The sequence below is a fragment of the Mercenaria mercenaria genome, chromosome 4 (assembly GCF_021730395.1).
Source record: "Mercenaria mercenaria strain notata chromosome 4, MADL_Memer_1, whole genome shotgun sequence".
NCBI classification, from domain to species: domain Eukaryota; kingdom Metazoa; phylum Mollusca; class Bivalvia; order Venerida; family Veneridae; genus Mercenaria; species Mercenaria mercenaria.
The window spans coordinates 55777739-55800685 of record NC_069364.1 but is presented as its reverse complement, the minus strand read 5'-3'; the positions used below and the strand labels follow the sequence as shown (position 1 = coordinate 55800685).

Here is a 22947-nt window from a genome sequence, read left to right as displayed (position 1 = left end):
AGGTGAGCGATTCAGGACCATCATGGTCCTCTTGTTCATATTATCTTCATGAAATTTGGTCAGAATGATTGCCTGTATAAAATCTAGGTCAAGTTCGAATATGGGTTATTTTGGGTCAAAAACTAGGTCACTAGGTAATATCTAAGGAAATACTTGTTTAAAGTCAAGAGACCACATTTTTGGTTCAATCTTAATGAAAATTGGCCAGAATATTTGTTTCCATGAAATGACTAAGTCAAACATGTTTACACTGTTATGGTGTGTTTCTCAGGTGAGCAACCTAGGGCCATCTTGACCCTCTTGTTTTTTGAAATCCTTGTCTGGGGCATTACTTGAATACTAAGTAAGGTATTGACTTGATACTGTACGTATAGATAGAGGTCAGTGAGAGAGATGAGGGGGAGTGCAGTGACAAGAAACTGTAACTCTATGTGGTCCCATTTTCCATCCATTTTAAGTGGAACTTGGTATGCAACAACAGCAAAATTGAACATGTGCATATATATTGTTGTTGACTTGCAAGGTCAACCATGTATACTGACTAAAAAAAATTAAGACTAAAAGCTAATTGATGAAATTGTTTTATTTTATTTCAGTGCATTTATGAACAATGCAGCGAAAAAACTGAGAGATTACTATGAAGAGAAGACATACACTGAAGGCTCTAGTACTGGAGCTGTGTCACAGTAAGTTCAGAGTTATTTATGTATGTGTATGTTTGGGTTTAATATCTTCACAGTGTATAGACTCTCTGTACGCCCAACCGGAAGTCGCCAAAAACTAGGCGTTCAGAAATCAAAACACAAATTTTTGCTGTCGCGGATGGCTTGGATTTTCATTGTTTATTTCGTTAATATCGCATAAAGTAAGTGTATTTTTAATCTACGTATTGTTTAAGAGCTACTGTTTACGTAGATACCAAACACGCCTATTAAAACTCTGAATATACTTCATTTCAAGTCAAATCACGTGTGGGTATTTGTTCGATTTTGTAATGAAACTATCAATTCTTTGAAATACATGTATCTTGAGCTTTTGCAAAGAATTGAAACCTTTGCTACTTCGTAGATAAATATCTTACGCATCGATAAATACTAGCATGGCTCTATGGTAACGAATGCGTTTTTAGGAAAATGTGTTTTTCTGCGACATATATGCCGATTACACTGTCCCACTAGTCGATACATTACTGGCCCACTAATCGCAATTTCTAAAATCCGGACTGAACGCTTAGTCGAAAAACTGTACGCCTATTCAAAACTTCTTTTCAATCATATATTTCAATAATTTGACTTTGTTTTATGACAACCGACAGTTAAAAAGTAATAGTTATAATTTCTTTCGTTTTCGTAACAGTCACGGACCAGTTTATATGTTATTTCTGCAGTTTCGAATCCACTTTTCGTAAAGGTTAGTGTTTATTTGAACCCTGAAGAAGGCTGATGTAGCCGAAACGTTGGTTAAAAATAAAGTGACTTGTTTTTAAAAAGTTTTTGTAGTTTTGACTACTTTTAATACTTATGTTTATTAGTAAGTAATTATCAAATTAATTTAGTCTAGCACGGCTCAGCCGCGCGACTAATTCAATTTGGTAAATGCGTACTAATAAACTCTAACCTGCATAGTGTTTGAAATTATGTTTTGTAATAAAGACTAGATTCTTTACACATAAATCAATAACGCATCATTCATAGGATCGTTACGTGGCACAACTCAGTGTTCGATCCATCTCCGGCATCTCAGAGACTTGTTCGGACTTTATGACGGGGACTTTATCATCATTCACAGAAGAAACAGCTGGCCGTCGGCGCGCTTATTGGTAATTTCTGTTTATTTTAATATCCGGCTCCAAATCACCGCTGATATCAGTCAAAATCAAGCAGATCGAAGCTATTATCCAATTCTTTTTCGTTTGCATTAATAATTATTGCAGTAATCGCTACAGAATAAGCGGAAAATGACCTGGCTCCTAACGTTTACATCAGTTGTTCTACACGTATAACCAACCACACCGGTACCGTCTTGGAAGATAGATGAGCGGACTCGTTTTGGACACTTTGATTGCACAAAGTTTTCATGTAGACAACGCGTTTGTCTGTTGGCGGAGCTTAAATTCAAAAAATTATTTCAAGTACTTCGCCTTGGGTATTTGGATATAATGGGAAGTCCCTGCATAAAAAGGCTTTGTTTGCACAATGTTTACGTGAAGTTACAGTAAGGTATAAGCAAAAGTAAAAAAAAAAGATGTGACAGAAAAAAGGTTGCTGAAAAACTTAACTTTAACCGAAGCCTGAGCGAGTAGAATAGCACCGCTATTCCCCGAATAATCGAGCTAAAAATTCAAAGAAAAAAACAAACAAAGTGTCCTGTCAAGCTGAACGGAATAAATATATATTTTTCTCGTATGTTAACGGAAACTCGTATACAGATTCTATATCTTGTCCAAGACAAGGACATCGTTGGTGAAACAGACCAATAAATACTGTTTCACTGTCGCAAGTAAAATACAATAAAAATTTATATTTATAAATTCAGTAAGTACAGTGTATAGAGCCTACAAGCCCAAACACTTCGTAATGTCTTTATTGAATAGGCGTACAGTGTTTTGGCGAATAGTGGTACAGTTTTATATAAAGTTTTGCGACTAGGCGGTCAGTGCATAATTCAGATGCATGTTGAATAAACAATATTTAAACTGTTCAGGATTGTAAATTCATATTTGTAGGTATAAACTCATTTGCATGGATTTATAATTTAACATTCAGAAGCGGTTCTGACAAGTATTTCACTCGCAGTTCCTAAATAATGGGCATTTTTAGCCTGAATGCATCGTCTTTTGCTTTGACTTGCTGGGTTTTGGGTGAAAATACGTTTTGATTTCATGTGTTAGTCTCTATTTAACGGCAGTTTGTTGCAGAGACATTTATCATACACTGAAAAATATATACAACAATAATATTTATTTCAAATAGCCACAGAAAAACATAAAAATACTCACTACCCGACAGCTTCCAAAAATTTGAAAAACGAAAGTGAACGCCTAGTTATTAGCGACTTCCGTTTGGGCGTACAGAGAGTCTATATACTGTGATCTTTTTCAACAATTTTTCAGTCATATAAATGAGGTGTCTACTTGTAGCAGTGAGCACAGTGCCAAACACAGTTATTCAGAGTTATTTATAGCTCGACAAGAGTTACTTTTAACTTGACTAGGGTTATTTTTAGCTTGACTGTTCAAAGAAAACCTGTAGTTAGAGCTATTCTACTTACCTGGACATCAGCTGTGGCAGTAAAGTGAATGTCACACCTTGGTCATACTTACATAACCAAGTTAGAAAAAACTTGGTTTAAACTATTGGGAATTATGAGTCTTTTTATGCCACTGCCATAAAATGGGGTGGGACGCTTATAGTGTTACGCCTGTCCATGTGTGTTTTTGCTTGTGTGTGTGTGTGTGTGTGTTTGTGTGTTCTTGAAAGGGTGGTGTTCCTGTCTGGGCCATAACTTTGACATGCATGGTCCAATTTCAGATAAATGATAAGAATGATAGACAATGTGTCATGTGCAACAACCATTTCACAAGATCAAGGGTCAGGGTAACAGTCCTTGGTTGAACTTGGTGGTCTTCATGTCCAGGCAATAACTTTGACATGCATGGTCCAGTTTCAAAATATTTTGACACAAACGATAAGCATAGATAGAGATCTTGATGATCTATAGGTCAGGTTGAAATCTGGGTCAGGTGGGGTCAGAAACTAGATCACTAGGTCAAATTGAAGGAAAAGCTATTTAACACTTTAGAGGCCACATTTATGACCATATCTTAATGAAACTTGGTCAGAATGTTAATCTTGATGATCTTTAAGTCAATAGGTCAAGTGAGCAATACAGGGCCTTCATGGCCCTCTTGTTCATTAATTATGCCCCTTTTTACTTAGAATTTAAGGTTAATTTTGATGTATTTTCACTATATCTCAGTTACTACTGAATGGATTTGATTCAGACTTAAAATAGATGTTCCACCTTATCACCCACATCATGTGACACAAGGTGCATAACTCTGACACCAATTTTTCTTGAATTATGTCCCCTTTTACTTAGAATTTAAGGTTAATTTTGATGTATTACCAAATTCTTAAGGGGGGTCCTTCCCTAAAAAGTGTCTTACCGACACATGTTACTATGGAAATCCTTTGGAATTTTCAAAATCGGACCAACAATAAAAAGGTTAGGTTTTCAGCTTGAACATAGGGAAAGGGGTCTACCCGAAATGAGATGGGCCAGGAGAAAACCCTTCGGTAGATCCTCAGGTATGACACCCTAGTGTCTAGAACCACACCCGGTTTGAACTTCCGGTCCCCATAAGGGGGCGAAGAATTTGGACCCTTCACCTATAAAAAACAAGTGGGTGAGGTATGGATTACATAGGATAATCCATACGGAGTAATGTTTACATCGACACCGACCTACCTAGACGATTGCCTGATTTTCAAGATGACAGACAAGGGGGACAACTCCTTGCAAAGGGAAGATAATTTACAAAATTGCGATTCACGCCAAAAAGGATTGCACATACACAAACAATAGGATATACTCGGACTTTATCATAGGACGTTACTTAAAAGTGGTTCCAAAGGTGGCTCCAAAGTTGGCTCCAAAGTGTGTATAAAGTGATTTCGGGTCGCGTCGCGAAATCTATTATCTCAATTATTATGTCTCCCCCAGGAGACATATTGTTTTGCCCTGTCCGTCCGTCCGTCCGTCCGTCCGTACGTCACACTTCATTTCCGAGCAATAACTGGAGAACCATTTAACCTAGAACCTTCAAACTTCATAGGGTTGTAGGGCTGCTGGAGTAGACGACCCCTATTGTTTTTGGGGTCACTCTGTCAAAGGTCAAGGTCACAGGGGCCTGAACATTGAAAACCATTTTCGATCAATAACTAGAGAACCACTTGACCCAGAATGTTGAAACTTCATAGGATGATTGGCCATGAAGAGTAGATGACCCCTATTGATTTTGGGGTCACTCCGTCAAAGATCAAGGTCACGGGGGCCTGAACATTGAAAACCATTTCCGATCAATAACTAGAGAACCACTTGACCCAGAATGTTGAAACTTCATAGGATGATTTGTCATGAAGAGTAGATGACCCGTATTGATTTTGGGGTCACTCTATCAAAGGTCAAGGTCACAGGGGCCTGAACATTGAAAACCATTTCCGATCGATAGCTAGAGAACCACTTGACCCAGAATGATGAAACTTCATAGGATGATTGGTCATAAAGAGTAGATGACCCCTATTGATTTTGGGGTCACTCCATCAAAGGTCAAGGTCACAGGGGCCTGAACATTGAAAACCATTTCCGATCAATAACTAGAGAACCACTTGACCCAGAATGTTGAAACTTCATAGGATGATTGGCCATGAAGAGTAGATGACCCCTATTGATTTTGGGGTCACTCCGTCAAAGGTCAAGGTCACGGGGGCCTGAACATTGAAAACCATTTCCGATCAATAACTAGAGAACCACTTGACCCAGAATGTTGAAACTTCATAGGATGATTTGTCATGAAGAGTAGATGACCCCTATTGATTTTGGGGTCACTCTATCAAAGGTCAAGGTCACAGGGGCCTGAACATTGAAAACCATTTCCGATCGATAGCTAGAGAACCACTTGACCCAGAATGATGAAACTTCATAGGATGATTGGTCATAAAGAGTAGATGACCCCTATTGATTTTGGGGTCACTCCATCAAAGGTCAAGGTCACAGGGGCCTGAACATGGAAAACCATTTCTGATCAATAACTAGAGAACCACTTGACCCAGAATGTTGAAACTTCATAGGATGATTGTACATGCAAAGTAGATGACCCCTATCGATTTTGGGGTCACTCCATTAAAGGTCAAGGTCACAGGGGCCTGACCATTGAAAACCATTTCCAGTCAGTAACTTGAGAACCACTTGACACAGAATGTTGAAACTTAATAGGATGATTGGTCATGCAGAGTAGATGACCCCTAACGATTTTGGAGTCACTCTGTGAAAGGTCAAGGTCACAGGGGCCTGAACATTGAAAACCATTTCTGGTCAGTAACTTGAGAACCACTTGACCCAGAATGATGAAACTTCATAGGATGATTGGTCATGCAGATTAAATGACCCCTAACGATTTTAGGGTCATTCTGTTAAAGGTCAAGGTCACGGGGGCCTGAACATGGAAAACCATTTCCGATCAATAACTTGAAAACCTCTCGACCCAGAATGTTGAAACTTCATAGGATGATTGTTCATGCAGAGTAAATGACCCCTATTGTTTTTGGGGTCACTCCGTTAAAGGTCAAGGTCACAGGGGCCTGAACATTGATAACCAGTTCCGATCGATAGGTAGAGAACCACTTGACCCAGAATGTTGAAACTTCATAGGATGATTGAACATGCAGAGTAGATGACCCCTGTTGATTTTGGGGTCAGTCTATTAAAGGTCAAGGTCACAGTGACCTGTTCATGTAAAATCATTTTTGGGAAATAACTTGAGAACCACTTGACCTACAATGTTGAAACTTAATAGGATGATTGGACATGCAGAGTAGATGACCCCCATTTATTTTGAGGTCACTTGATCAAAGGTCAAGGTCACAGAAGCCTGAACAGTGACTTGAGAACCACTAGGCCAAGAGTGTTGAAATTTAGCAGGATGACTGGACATGCCAAGTAGATAATCCCTATTGCAGCCAACCATCAGTGTCTCTTTGACTTTCGCTCCTGACCCCTATTGACTTCTTGCCTATAGGACTTTGCATTGGGGGAGACATGCGCTTTTTTACAAAAGCATTTTCTAGTTACTAAATGGATTTGATTCAAACTTAAAATAGATGTTCCACCTTATCACCCACATCATGTGACACAAGGTGCACAACTCTGACACCAAGTTTTCATGAATTATGTCCCCTTTTACTTAGAATTTCAGGTTAATTTTGTTGTATTTTCACTATATCTCAGTTATTACTAAATGGATTTGATTCAAATTTAAAATAGTTGTTCCACCTCATCACCCACATCATGTGACACAAGGTGTTTAACCCTGACATCAATTTTTTATGAATTATGTCCCCTTTTACTTTAAATTTAAGGTTGATTTTGATGTATTTTCACTATATCTCAGTTATTACAAAATGGATTTGATTCAAACTTAAAATAGATGTTCCACCTCATCACCCACATCATGTGACACAAGGTGCATAACTCTGACACCAATTTTTCATGAATTATGCCCCTTTTTACTTAGAATTTAAGGTTAATTTTGATGTATATTCACTATATCTCAGTTACTACTGAATGGATTTTATTCAAACTTAAAATAGATGTTCCACCTCATCACCCACATTATGTGACACAAGGTGCATAACTCTGACACCATTTTTTCTTGAACTATGTCCCCTTTTACTTAGATTTTAAGGTTAATTTTGATGTATTTTCACTATATCTCATTCTGATTGGCTTAGAGCCAAAGGGAAGTAACCTTATTTAACTTTTGTACTGAGTTTCTTCCCCTTAAATTCCAGGAATTAGTCTATTTTTAGAAATCCTATTTTTAGATTTTCAATGTTTTTTTTTTCGGTATTTTTTCTAACTTTTTTATTATAAGTCCTATGTCAAAAGTAAATACATTTTTCTGTAACCACCTCGGTAGCCTAGTGGTAGAGCTTCCGCTTCGAGTGCGGGAGGTCGTGGGTTCGATCCCCGGCCGCGTCATACCAAAGACGTAAAAAATGGTACTAGTAGCTTCCTCGCTTGGCGCTCAGCATTAAGAGGGTAGTGCTAGGACTGGTCAGCATTTGTCAGTATAATGTGACTGCGTGGGTATCATGTCACGTGTCTACAGCGTGATATTCCAGTGAGGCAGCACTATAAAGTTGGGCATTATGCTTACTGCTACAAGTAGACACCGTCGTTTATATGACTGAAAAATTGTTGAAAAAGACGTTAAACCCGAACACACACACACACACATTTTTCTGTGGTAACATGGGTCGGTAAGACACTTTTTTGCATTCACTTTTAGTGTATCTCTAATATTAGAGATTTTTTATATTTACCTTATCCAGGGCACATAATTATACTTAGTATTACTTATATGTGGAAGCCCAGGATGAAGTACTGCAAAGACGAGTAAACTTCTTTTTAAGTATTAAGCTTTTTTGACATTTTTATATTATTCTAAGTATTTTTAAGATTTCTTATGGTTGCCATTCTTCTGTGACAAGACCGTATGGTGGGGATATGAGTCACTCCTGTGACAGTTCTAGTTCTTAAATGGACTTTAATCACAATAAATACATACTACGTACACATTGTCTATAATATATTGTAATGTTTATAGTTAGTTGCATTAAAGTTAGGAAGTGGCTAGGGGTCTGGTAACCGGATCTTTAGCCCTATGAGGACCGGACCCCTAGCCACTTCCTTAAGTTATTTCTCCTTGATGCAGTTACGCCATTTTCTTCAATTGTTTACCAAATTGTATTGCTAAAAAAATTGAATTTATTTCATTGAAAATCGGATGAAAAACACATTATTTTGATAAGGACAAATAGGTATTGATGCATGCAACTTTTCTGTTTTTCCTGTCCAAATGATCAGCATTTGTATACGAAAGTAGGTTGGGTAAGGAATTTACATAATGAGTTGTGTTCACCAGTTTAGCTCAACTATTCAGAGATTAGAGGGGATATTCTACTTGCCCCGGCATCGGCGTGACCTTTCTTAGTTAGTTTTTCGGCAACCTTTGTTTTTCTGTCTGTTGCTTATATCTTACTGTAACTTCACATAAAGATTGTCCAGTATACAAACAAAGTATGTTTAGGGGCTGAGCCTATTATACCCAAGGTCAAGGTCACCAAGATGTTACACTTGGGTTATTTTTAAGGTGAAAGTTTTTCGGCAACCTTTGTTTTTATGCCCCCAGCATCTACAGATGCGGGAGGCATATAGTGATTGTCCATCCATCTGTTGTTCGTTCATTCGTCCGTCCGTTCGTACGAGGTTAACCAGATGGGACCGTTTCGTCTAGCATCAATACCCCTTACTAGAATGACTTGATACTAATGCAGATGTAACCTGTGACCATTCCTGATCTTTAGACATCACCTGACCTCAGTTTGACCTTGACCTCATTTTGGACTTAGGTTGCTTTATATGGGCCATCTCTCGGTTAACTAAATGGGACCGTTTCATCTAGCATCAATACCCTTACAAGAATGAATTGATACTAATACAGATGTAAACTGTGACCATTCGTCATCTTCAAACATCACCTTACCTCAGTTTGACCTTGATCTCGTTTTGGACTTAGGCCTTATCGACAAGGATGCCACTGGGGGCATCAAGCGTTTTATTGAATGCAGCTTCTTTTTCTGTTATATCTTTGTTACTATTGCTTATATCTTACTGTAAGTTCACATAAACATAGTCCAGCATACAAACAAAGCATGTGCAGGGGCTGGGCCCATAATACCGATGGTCAAGGTCACAATGTTGTTATACTTGGAATTATTTTCATGTTAAATTTTTTTTGAATGCTTCATTTATAGACATATCTTTGGTACTTTAAAAGATAATGACTTGAAATTAAAATTATTTCTTTATAACCATCATCTGCATGTGTGGTTACAAACCCCGTAACTCTTATTGTATTTTTGACAGAATTATGCCCCTTTTGTACTTAAAGTTTTTTTTTGCAATCTTTGCCTTCTGGATATAAATTTAATGCAATATAAGATAAAGACTTGAAACTTAAAATGTATCTTTATCATCATCATCTGCATTTGTGGTAACAATCCACATAACTCTGATTTGTATTTTTGACCAAATTATGCCCCTTTCATACTTAAATCGTTTAACAAACTTTGTTTTCTGGACATAACTTTGGTACTATATAAGATAATGACTTGAAACTCAAAATGTGGTAACAATCCCAGTCACTCTAATTTGTGTTCTTGACAGAATTATGCCCCTTGGAGTATCTTTCTTTTGTGCTGTCTTACGGACAGCTCTTGTTCAAATTTTCCAATCTTTGAGTAGAATAATGTTAATCCACGTTTATATCCATTTTAGACTTTAATTGAGACTTTGATTCAACAAATTTAATGATAAATCTGTTAAGAAGTTTAAAGTTAGAACAAGTAGGACAGCACACTCAACTTTTCTAAGTGCTTGACTCTGAATTAGAGTTTTGCCAGTAAAAGGGGCATAATAGTCAAAAGCTTTGAAAGAAACAGAGCTACTGGACGTTATATGAAAGTTAAACAAAACTATTCTCAGGTAAAAAAAGGCACAACTCTGTCAAAATTCAGAGTTACGAGGATTGTTTTTCCTGGTGTAGACTGATAATAAATAACAATATTAACTTTCATGTCATAAGCTTTAATAGTAACAGAGATATTTAATCAAAAACTTTGAAAAGTCGAGCTAAAATGCTACATTTTCATAGCAGTAAATATTCAAGTCACATAATACTTTTTTCGGTGTGTATGTCCGAGTGCCATAGATATTATCTATGTCAGTTTAAGGTTATGCATTGTTGTATTTTACATATTTTCTAACAGCATTTTCGAAAGCATACATTATTTGATTACACTGTGCTGTAATGCAAATGTTATTACCTTTTCAGTTTGCTTTGTTGTGCATCTGCAGGTCAAATTTTCTCAATCCCAGGTGAATTATTTTAATGTAAAAGGGCTGTACATTCTATTTTAAGGTGTTTATTAGTCAGTCAAGCGCCAAATCAAGACAAATATATTTCTTTGCTCTTCGCTTGCTCCTGATTTTCTCAAAAAGAAAAAAAAATATTTACATTAATATTTTGCTCAGTGCCTCAATTTTTAGCTCACCTGAGCACAAGTGCTCAAAGGTGAGCTTTTGTGATCACCCTGTGTCCGTCATCCGTCCGTCAGTCGTCAGCAATTTGACAGTTAACTCTGAAGAGGTCACAGTTTTGGCCCAATCTTAATGAAACTTGGTCAAAATGTTACCCTTAATAAAATCTTGGACAAGTTTGATATCGGGTCATCTGGGTCAAAAACCAGGTCACCAGGTCAAATCAAAGGAAAGGCTTGTTAACACTCGAGAGGTCACAATTTTGGCCCAATCTTAATGAAACTTGGTCAGAATGTTACCCTCAATAAAATCTTGGATGCATTTGATATTGGGTTATCTGGGGTCAAAAACTAGGTCATCAGGTCAAATCAAAGGAAAAGCTTGTTAACACTCTAAAGGTCACAATTTTGGCCCAATCTTAATGAAACTTGGGTCAGAATATTACTCTCAATAAAATCTTGGACGAGTTTGGTATTTGGTCATCTGGGGTCAAAAACTAGGTCACCAGGTCAAATCAATGGAAAGGCTTGTTAACACTCTAGAGGTCACAATTTGGGCCCAATCTTAATGAAACTTGGTGAGAATGTTACCCTCAATAAAATCTTGGATGAGTTTGATATTGGGTTATTTAGGGTCAGAAAGACTTGTTAACACTCTAGAGGTCACAATTTTGGCCCAATCTTAATGAAACTTGGTCAGAATGTTACCCTTAATAAAATCTTGGACGAGTTTGATATTGGACTATCTGGGGTTAAAAACTAGGTCACCAGGTCAAATAAAAGGAAAAGCTTGTTAACACTGTAGAGGCCACATTTATGACTGTATCTTCATTAATCTTGGTCAGAATGTTAATCTTGATGGTCTCAAGGTCGAGTTTAAATCTGGGTCATGTAGGATCAAAAACTAGGTCACCAGGTCAAATCAAAGGAAAAGCTACCGGTAGTTGACACTGTAGAGGCTACATTTATGACCATATCTTAATGAAACTTGATCAGAATGTTGATCTTGATGATCTATAGGTCAAGTTTAAATCTGGGTCAGGTGGGGTCAGAAACTAGGTCACTGGGTCAAATGAAAGGAAAAGCTTGTTAACACTTTAGAGATCATGTTTATGACCATATCTTTATGAAACTTGGTCAGAATGTTAATCTTGATGATCTTTAGGTAGGTCAGGTGAGCGATATAGGGCCTTCATGACCCTCTTGTTTCAGAAAAAAATCCGATGAACAACTTTACAATTTGGTGTGGCCTTAAAATGCAAATGTAATATGATCTTGGAATATGGAACAACTCAACTGAAAAGATAGTGAAAGACACTTAATACATTTACAAAGTAAGACTTTGCATTTGCATGTCATAATTTGCTTAAGTCTTGCCAGTGATGAAATACACAAATAATTATGTAGAAAACACAATCTCAGTTGACAGAAAGTAAGTGTTAGGAATAAATTTAGATGCTTGCAAAATGATGAATTTAATATGGTGATAATCTTTAGCTTTGGTGATGACTAACATGGTGATGATCTTTAATGTTGATGATGACAATGAACCTTAGACTATACTTGTAGCTGACTTTGCCATGGACCTTGATGATACTCATGATGGAAATGAGACAATAAATGGGGAAAAATCTTGCTGACAGATGCAAGTGTGAGATAAATTTAGGATGATGAATATGATAGTGACATTAGTGAGATGGTTTACATGAAGGTTCCAAAACTTGGTTCTGTGTCGTACAAAGAGGTTCTTGAACTTTTGTTAAAAGTATATAACCTTACAACAGAAATAAATAACCTTACAACAGAAGTAAATAACCTTACAACAACAGAAGTAAATAACCTTACATTAACAGAAGTAAATAACCTTACAACAACAGAAGTAAATAACCTTACAACAGAAGTAAATAACCTTACAACAACAGAAGTAAATAACCTTACAACAGAAGTAAATAACCTTACAACAACAGAAGTAAATAACCTTACAACAGAAATAAATAACCTTACAACAGAAGTAAATAACCTTACAACAACAGAAGTAAATAACCTTACAACAACAGAAGTAAATAACCTTACAACAGAAATAAATAACCTTACAACAACAGAAGTAAATAACCTTACAACAGAAGTAAATAACCTTACAACAACAGAAGTAAATAACCTTACAACAGAAGTAAATAACCTTACAACAACAGAAGTAAATAACCTTACAACAGAAGTAAATAACCTTACAACAACAGAAGTAAATAACCTTACAACAGAAATAAATAACCTTACAACAGAAGTAAATAACCTTACAACAACAGAAGTAAATAACCTTACAACAACAGAAGTTACAACAGAAGTAAATAACCTTACAACAACAGAAGTAAATAACCTTACAACAACAGAAGTAAATAACCTTACAACAACAGAAATAAATAACCTTACAACAACAGAAGTAAATAACCTTACAACAGAAGTAAATAACCTTACAACAACAGAAGTAAATAACCTTACAACAGAAGTAAATAACCTTACAACAACAGAAGTAAATAACCTTACAACAGAAATAAATAACCTTACAACAACAGAAGTAAATAACCTTACAACAGAAGTAAATAACCTTACAACAGAAAAGCCCCATGTGGTTCTGGGACGATCTATGTATGAAGTCTAAATTGGAACCACTGCCTTACCCTTGCATAATTGTAAGAGGCGACTAATAGGGTCTTAATACTTGGTTTTGCTGTAACTCTGTGATTCCAGCAGGTATGCAAATTTTGATTCCATACCTCATGTTTTTATTTCGATGTAAATGAGATGTGGAACTAAAATTTGTAGTCCTGTTTGGCGCCATATAACCTATACTGTGTTGGTGCGCCGTAAAACCCAAATAAATAAATAAATATTACAACATAAAAAGATAAAAGAGTTATTTAAATATTATGAAGGTCCTACAGACTATGACAGAGAAAAGTTGTAAATGAATGTTGCAATAAGAGACGTTGTGTGTAACAATTTCTGTTTGTAACAGTTAATGTTTATGTGTGTAAGAATGTCTATGGTGTAACAAGCTTCCATGTGTAATTTTCATGTTACAGACTTGAGGAATCATGGAATTGGGTTCAATGTGATAACTGTATGAGTTTTAGACGACTGCCAGGTGACTTTGATATGAAAAAACTTCCAGAGAAATGGTACTGCAAAAATAACCCAGATCCACTCTTCAAGTAAGTTTGCTACAAAAAGTTAAGAACTGAATATTATCATGAAATCATCACACATAATATTCTCTTATTGAGGTGCAATTCATCTGCCTTTTTGACTTATGATAACAAACTTGTTTTAAAACTTTATGGTATCTATGTTAATTATACATGTACATTCACCTGAGCACGAAGTGCTCAAAGGTGAGCTTTAGTGATCGCCCTGTGTCCGTCGTCATCCGTCCGTCCGTCCGTCGTCAACAATTTGACTGTTAACACTCTAGAGGTCACAGTTTTGGCCCAATCTTAATGAAACTTGGTCAGAATGTTGCCCTCAATAAATTCTTGGACGAATTCGATATTGGGTCATCTGGGGTCAAAAACTAGGTCACCAGGTCAAATCAAAGGAAAAGCTTGTTAACACTCTGGAGGTCACAATTTTGGCCCAATCTTAATGAAACTTGGTCAGAATGTTACCCTCAATAAAATCTTGTACGCGTTCGATATTGGGTCATCTTGGGTCAAAAACTAGGTCACCAGGTCAAATCAAAGGAAAAGCTTGTTAACACTCTAGAGGTCACATTTTAGGCCCAATCTTAATGAAACTTTGTCAGAATGTTACCCTTAATAAAATCTTGGACGAGTTCGATATTGGGTCTTCTGGGGTCAAAAACTAGGTCACCAGGTCAAATCAAAGAAAAAGCTTGTTAACACTCTACAGGTCACAATTTTTGCCCAATCTTAATGAAACTTGATCAGAGTGTTATCCTCAACAAAGTCTTGGATGAGTTTGATATTGGGTCATCTTGGGTCAAAAACTAGGTCACTAGGTCAGATCAAAAGAAAAGCTTGTTAACACTGTAGAGGCCGCATTTATGACTGTATCGTCATAAAAATTGGTCAGAATGTTAATATTGATGATCTTAAGATCCAGTTTTAATCTGGGTTATGTAGGATCAAAAACTAGGTCACCAGGTCAAATCAAAGGGAAAGCAAGTTTACACTGTAGAGGCCACATTTCTGACCATATCTTAAGGAAACTTGGTCAGAATGTTAATCTTGATTATCTTTATGTCAAGTTAAAATCTGGGTCAGGTGGGGTCAAAAACTAGGTCACTAGGTCAAATCAAAGGAAAAGCTTGTTAACACTCTAGAGGCCATATTTATGACTATATCTTCATGAAACTTGGTCAGAATGTTAAACCTGATGATCTATAGGACAAGTTCGAATATGGGTCATGTCGGGTTAAAAACTAGGTCACCAGGTCAAATCAAAGGAAAAGCTAGTTAACACTTTAGAGGCCACATTTATGACCATATCTTAATGAAACTTGGTCAGAATGTTAATCTTGATGATTTTTAGGTCAAGTTTAAATCTGGGTCAGGTGGGGACAAAAACTAGGTCACTAGGTCATATCAAAGGAAAACCTTAACACTCTAGAGGCCACATTTATGACTGTATCTTCATGAAACTTAGTCAGAATGTTAAACTTGATGATCTTTAGGTCAAGTTCGAATCTGGGTCATGTCGGGTCAGAAACTAGGTCACGGGGTCAAATTAAAGGAATGGCTAGTTAACACTTTAGAGGCCACATTTATGACCATATCTTAATGAAACTTGGTCAAAATGTTAATCTTAATGATCTTTAGGTCAATAGGTCAGGTGAGTGATACAGGGCCTTCATGGCCCTCTTGTTTTAAGAATATAAGGGCTCTAGCGAATGGGCGACTTGAGCGAAATAGGCTCTTTGAACTTCAAACTTCGCTCAAATCTAACTTCAAAGAGAAAGAGAAATGCAAGTCGTCCAATTTTCTTTGATATCCGCACTCGCTAATTACTGTTACCCAGGCTGTTGGCAATTTGCACAGTTTCAAAATGATTGTTGAATACACAAACATGCCAGTAGCATAATTTAAACTCCGTCTCTCAGGTACCTGCGAGATTTTTTCGAGAAGTGTGAAAGCGAATCAAATTATCTGATACACCAGAGTCAATTGTGTTCAGCCAAGTAGTGCCGCAGTTAGAAGAACGACTTGTTATGTATTAACTATGTTAAATTGACTTCCATTGATGAATTGATTTGAATATATGTATTTCTAGTTTACACAGTTTACTTTTCAGTTTTATTCAAGCGAGGTACTGTTCACCAAGGTGGTGACTCCGTGTTAAGGTAGTTTTGCATGTTAATATCGAAAAAATTTCTACAATCTAGAATTTGATTAAAGTCTTTATTTTTCAAAACTTCAGAATATACACAGAAAATTCAGCAAATAAAAAAAGATAGGGTCATGTGCTAGACTGGTTTGAAAAATTTGGACCTCGTGCAATATTTCATAATGGGAGTCTAGAGGAAAATCATAAATTTCATAAAATTTTTGCGAATAGATTTTTTTTCTACACAGTAGATTTTGATGAAACTTCTCTCAGTTGTAAATAAACTATGGCCTATAATCTTATGAAATAAAATGTGTAGACCCATGTGTTTATTTTTGAAATATTTGACTATGATTAAAGGGAACCGGACATTTCACGTTAATTTTAAGACATTATGTTGATTTTTTAACGTGACATATGTTTTAATATCATATTTTGACTTTAGAAATATAGCAACAGTGTCATTGTAATAAATTTACCCTTACAGAAGAAAATCTAGTACGCGGGAAGTACACCGGAGAAATAATATGTAGCATGTACGCGGCACATACACTTTTCACATGCAAATGAGCCTGCCTTGTACTACCCCTGCGGCGTACATGCTGTGTACTCCTGCTGCATACATACTGTATGCTCCTGTGGCGTACATGCTATGTACTCTTGTGGCGAAACTGCTGTGAACAGGTTTTACTGTGCATGTGCAGCCTTTTCTAAATCAAACAAAATTCATAATGCTCAAAAATACCATATTTAGTTTAAAATTAACAGTTTTAAATAGTGACCTAAAATGCACCATAATTCGACTTTGGACATTAAGAGTAACAAGTGCACTTAAAGCATATGGCAAATCTGCGATAAATACTGAGGAGCATGGGTAAGACACAGCTCACTGCTCAATTTTTCATTATAATTGCATATACAGGTGTTACTTTACATTGCATGCAAGGTGCAGCTCAGAAATCACTTAGATGTAAGCTTCACAAATGAACATTGCAAACAGTTTGGCAAATTTTCATTGTTCAGAATCTGAACTATTCTACGCTATTAAGATAAAAGTTACTCGGAAATCAAGTTCTTGGTTCCAAAAAAAAAATGTACAAATCCTTCCTGCATGAAGTGTACTTCAGACTTTTACCTAAAAAAATTCTAAGTATAAACACCAAAAGAAAATGAACAAGTCCCTCCTGCGTATATGAAGTGTACTTCAGACTTTAACTTATAAAAAAAAAACTAAGTATAAATGCCAAAAGATATTGTACAAGTCCTTCCCGCATATATGAAGTGTACTGCACAAATTTCAAAGTATCTGCGGTGTACATGCACTCACTGTGTACTATTTTCTTGTACAAGTCCCTCCTGCGTACATGCAGTGTACTCCTTAAATTTTCCGAGTCTGTGCTGCGTAGTTGAAGTGTACTAGTGACCTCCTGCGTACATGCTGTGTACTCTTTGAAATAGTATGCGGCATGTACGCGGCATGCGGTGTATGGAAAATGTACTCCTCTGGCGTACTACTGTGTTCGCGGCATATACACAGCAAATATGCAGCATGTACGCCACAGAGGCTTGCTTATGTAAGAGTACCCACAGGTTTGAATTCATACATAAATTGATTTTCATTTCCTTTTGCCGAATCCAGGCTTTAGTCTACGTTTTCTGGATAAACGATGTTACGCCATCACTGCCGGTTTACGCCATCACTTCAGGTTTTTCAGATGTGCAGAACTACCTTAATAATAAAGAATTCATACAAGGTATAACCAAAATCGGCTGGTTAGATTTACAGCATCGACTTGAACTTTGAAAATGACTTTTTTCAGAATTTTGTAATGAAACAATAATCACTGTATAGGAAATGATTTAACTAAGAAAATGAATAGTCACGTCAATGTTTTTTATCTAGAAACAAGAAAATTACAGCCACCTTTCAAATCACTTAACAGCATTGTCATCACACTTCTCTCTAAAGTCTCCCCACTTCTCCCTTAATCAGATTGAGGGAGAAGTGAAATTTGACCTAACTGGACCCCTGAATATGTATCTATGTCATTACTTACCAACATTTGCAGCTTCTAAGAATAATGTTAGTAATTTTAAAATTTGAAAAGAAAATTCAAGATAAGAAGTTACTTCAGTTTCAGAGGCTTTCATTTAAGTATTTAAAATGTCTGCTTATGAAAAATGAGCACTTTTAGCTTGACTTTTCAGTATATGTAGAGATATCCTACTTGTGGTAGCATCCTCATTGCACTTTGGTTAGATTTTAGTACGCTTTTCCTTTATTGTTTTATTACTTGATGGATTTTGTTTAAAGGTAAAATGGTTGTTCCACATCTTCATCCACTTCCTATATGATAAGGCCTGTTACTCTTTCAAATTTTACTGCCATTTGACTTGTAGTTTCATGTTGAAGGGGAAAAGCAATATTTTTGTATGTTTTTTTCTGACTGCTAGGATTTCTTTGATCATGTAAAGAAGTGAAAGAATTTTCCAAAATCCGCTTAAAAATGAGAAAGTTACGAGCATTTAAATATTTGATCAAAGTGGCAGACATTTTGTTTCCGTGCCAACAAAAAAAACAAAATGGCGGATTTGATAAAGGTCTGGGTACATATTTGAACTTTATTTACCAACTTCTGAAAAATAATTTCTCTATTTTTTTCCAGCTATAATGAAAGAAATTAACATGTTTTACATTTTACACTCAAGAAACATATGAAATTAATCTATTTAAAAGGTTATTTGCTGAATAAAGAATTCAGCAGTGTGTAAATGACATCATAAACACACTAAAATGGCTGTCTCCATGAGCAGCCATTTTCTTAAATTTCAAACTGCCATGTCTTTTTCAATATGATTATTTTTAATTATCAGATATGCTCAATTTCACTAGACAAGAATCATAGTACCAAATCATCTGTCTTCTTGACAGTTTTTGTTGCATTATATCCCAAAGATTTTATTAGATGTTTTATTGTGTTTATCTTTAAGAATATTGACAAATTTCAGCCGCTGTGAGATACCCGAAGAGTTAGAAGGAGAAGATGAAGAGACAGTACAACCAAAACCAACTTACATAAAAACAGTGCAGAAAAAGAAGTAAGTTATGATGGGAAAAATTTGTTGTAAATAAAGTTAAGATAAACAGTATAAGTAAACTTTTTGAGCCACACCATGAGAAAACCAACATAGTACATTTGCGACCAGCATGTATCCAGACAATTTTAAGCCTGCCCATCCACGCAGTCTAGTCAGAATCCATGCTGTTCACTTTCAAAGCCTATTGCATTCAGAGAAACTGTTAGCAAACAGCATGGATCCTGTTGTGAAAGGTCAAGGACACAGTGACCTGGAACAGTAAAATGTGTGTAGAAATGTGTGCAGACTATAACTTGAGAATTCTTGAGCCTTTGATCACGAAACTTAATAGGGAGGTCTATCATTTTATTTTGAGATCAAAGGTAAGGTCACTGACCAAGAACAGTAGAACATTTGTACACAGTGACCAGATAATTTCTGTTCCTTGTGCAATTACTGAATGCATCAAGGGAGGGGCATTTCTACGAGCTCTTGTTTTAGTAAAATTATGCCATTTTATTACTTAGCAATTTTTGTTGAAAGTTTTGCTTTATAAAAATTCATATTTAGTTGAAGTAACTTTACTCTTCAGGGCAGAGAAGAAACGACTGGGAAAACTGGAAGAGGTAGTATGAATTTACTGTTTTTTAGCTCACCTGAGCACAAAGTGCTCATGGTGAGCTATTGTGATCATGCTGTGTCCATTGTCCGTCCGTTCCTCAAGTTGTCCATCCGTCATCAACAATTGTGTTTCAACAACATCTCCTCAAAAACCACTAAATGGATTTTGATGAAACTTGGCCATGATGTTTCTTGGATGGTCCACTACCAAAGTTATTCAAAAGGTTCTGCTTGGTTGCACATAGGGGCTACCAGAGGTAAAAATAGAAAAAAACTTCAAACAACATCTCCTAAAACGATGATCCATTTTTGAAATAATTTTACACAAATGGTCAATATGTCACCCTCTACTAGGATTGTTCAAATTATACTGATTCGTCAAAAAAATGGCATCCAGGGGTCATGGTCACTTTTCCCTACGTGAAACTGCTGGCCCGAGTTTAATATGATTTAACAAAAATTTTGGACGGGAAGTTGGACAAGATTTTATTTTAAACAGCTCTTCCTTTACAATTTCTTGTCTATTTGAAAGAAGCTTTTTCAAGCTACATTGCTCTTGTGCAGCTAGTCTGAAGACTAGAAAGAATTAAAAATTAGATATTTTTCTCATTACACCATGAACATTGCCTGATGTTTTCTTAAAAAGTGTTCCAAAGATTAAGAGTAATCCAGTGTTGGTACAATTTTCTTGGAATTTTCAAGTTAACTAGACAACCTGTAACAAAGATAAGAGCATACAGCTTGAAATGCTGATGCACAAGTGGCTCGTCAATTTCTTCATCAACTGCATAAACATATTTAATATGAAAGCACTCTAAAATGCAATGAAGTACCTTCAGTTCAAATTTGACTGATTCTATTATGCATTTATTAACCTGCTCTGCCTTTGCAACCAGTGCACAGCGATGCAGGCTAATTATGGTCTGCACTGTTCGCTATTCAGTCAGTAAATTTTCAGTTAACACCCCTTTGAATTATAAATGGTACTGTCCAAATTGAATGATGGACCATTCCATTTTAGAAATTTAGTAGGCTAAGGGTTAAACACTTTTCTAAACTTAGGAAAGGAAAGCGAGGGAGAAAGAGGAAGCTCTAAATGCAGCAAAAGAAACAGCAGCTGAGGAAGCCAAACAGAAGGAAGAGGCCTTAAAAGCTGCAAGAGAGAAGGAAGAAGCCTTAAAGGCAGTAGCAGAAGAAGCTAAGAGAAGGGAGGAAGCATTAAAAGCAGAGAGAAAAAGAATAAGAGAAGAATCCTTGAAAAAGGAGGCGACACTGATGAAAGAGGTATTTAAAGTAAATCTAATATTCAAATGAACAGATATAAACAGGTAAGCAGAATAGATGAAATTTATTTACCAGGGTCAGAAGACAATAGCAACAACAATAACTATAATAATGATAGTGATTATAATGATGATAATAATTTTAAAAATCTGTACTTAGTGAAGGTAGCAAAGGAAATGTCCTTAATACAATCTGTTCCATGGTGGCCTCGTTGCAGCAATGACAACAATAGGAAAATATATGAAAAATGGTAATTAAAATTCCAAAACAAACAAAACGATACCTTTCATTTTCTCTGTCCCATGTGTACAATAATATATTTAGTATTCAACAGTTCTTATTATTCACTATTGTAAAAACTTACGTGCATTTATTTAACACTTATATTTCTGTTAATATACACAGATAAATAGATACATGAGAGTAAGAAGAATGAGCAGTCACATTTACATACTTGCCTGCCGGCTTAGCTCAGTAGGGAGAGTTTTGGTCTACGGATCGTGGGGTCGCAGGTTCGATCCCGGGGCGGGGAATATGTTCTCCTTGACGATTTGATAAAAGACATTGTGTCTGAAATCATTCGTCTTCCACCTCTGATAATTCATGCGGGAAAGTTGGCAGTTACTTGTGGAGAACAGGTTTGTACTGGTACAGAATCCAGGAACACTGGTTAGGTTAACTGCCCGCCATTACATGACTGGAATACTGTTGAAAAACAGTGTTAAACCCAAAACAAACAAACAAACATTTACATACTTGAGCTTAAACAAAACAAACAGAATTATAAATATTTTTGAATGATCATAGTGACTTAGGGTAAGTTATTGGTTTCATGTGACATCCATCAACAGGTCTTTTAAAGGAATTTTCACATGATAGAATGCAACTAAATTTTCTTTAAAAACATCCTCAAGAAATATGGATTCAAAGTTTTACTAATCAGGGCTATGACAATAATATTCATTCATACAACTTAAGTTTTGTATCTAAGAATGTTGTACAAAAAAAATAGAAAGACCACGCTTAAATTATTTTGTAGAATTTAAACAAATTTGGCATGCATCCCTTGTGATAGAAAGCCATCATTGTTCAAAGGATGACCCATAGTTCATCATAGAGAAGGAAAATAGTGATAACATGTTATACATACAACTTGAAAAAGCTTTACCTCAGCAAATACTTGATGGATTTCAACCAAATAACTTGATATGTATTCTGATTGAAAAATTTATAATTATTCAAACAACATATCTCTTTATCTATTGTGTTTAATTCTTCAAAGAAGTTGTTGTAGAAAAGTACTTCATCCCCAGAGCTATTCATGGACCCTGTCAAATATAAATGATAGCATCCTTTAAAGGTATTGATCCAAAATTATATAAAGTAATTGTGGGAGTATTTGCCACTCATTTATAAACAAACATTTTTTCACACTGATTCATTCCCAGAACTATTTGATATTTTCAACCAATTTGACTGAAGCATTCTGTTGGTAAGATATAAATCATTATGGTAGTATTTACCATTTGTGGAGTGAGGGAGTAAAATCAAAAACTTTTCGTGACTAATTTACTTCAGCTTTATTAGCCAAAATAAAAAATAGCATCAAGAGTCACAAGTTGGTCATGTATCACTACTTCTACACCATTTGAACTAATTTGAATTTTAAGTGAAGGGAACTTCTAATTTCTTGAACTTACCTTGTTACACAGTAATCATTCCTTTAAACCACTTCGAAAGA

General features: G+C 35.9%; 1 protein-coding gene across 3 annotated transcripts in view; it reads left to right on the top strand.

Annotated features, from left to right (window-relative positions):
• LOC123524931 (MORC family CW-type zinc finger protein 3-like) overlaps positions 1–22947 on the top strand; it is a 138675-nt gene that overhangs the window by 81606 nt on the left and 34122 nt on the right. For all 3 annotated transcript variants that reach the window (XR_008370614.1, XM_053541367.1, XM_053541368.1), the window contains exons 10-14: positions 597–686; positions 13964–14092; positions 19233–19322; positions 19894–19927; positions 20985–21206. Coding sequence is in view for 2 of the 3 variants with exons in the window: in XM_053541367.1 (XP_053397342.1) it covers positions 597–686; positions 13964–14092; positions 19233–19322; positions 19894–19927; positions 20985–21206 (565 nt within the window). In the remaining variant the exon portion in view is untranslated. The remainder of the gene's footprint in view (positions 1–596; positions 687–13963; positions 14093–19232; positions 19323–19893; positions 19928–20984; positions 21207–22947) is intronic.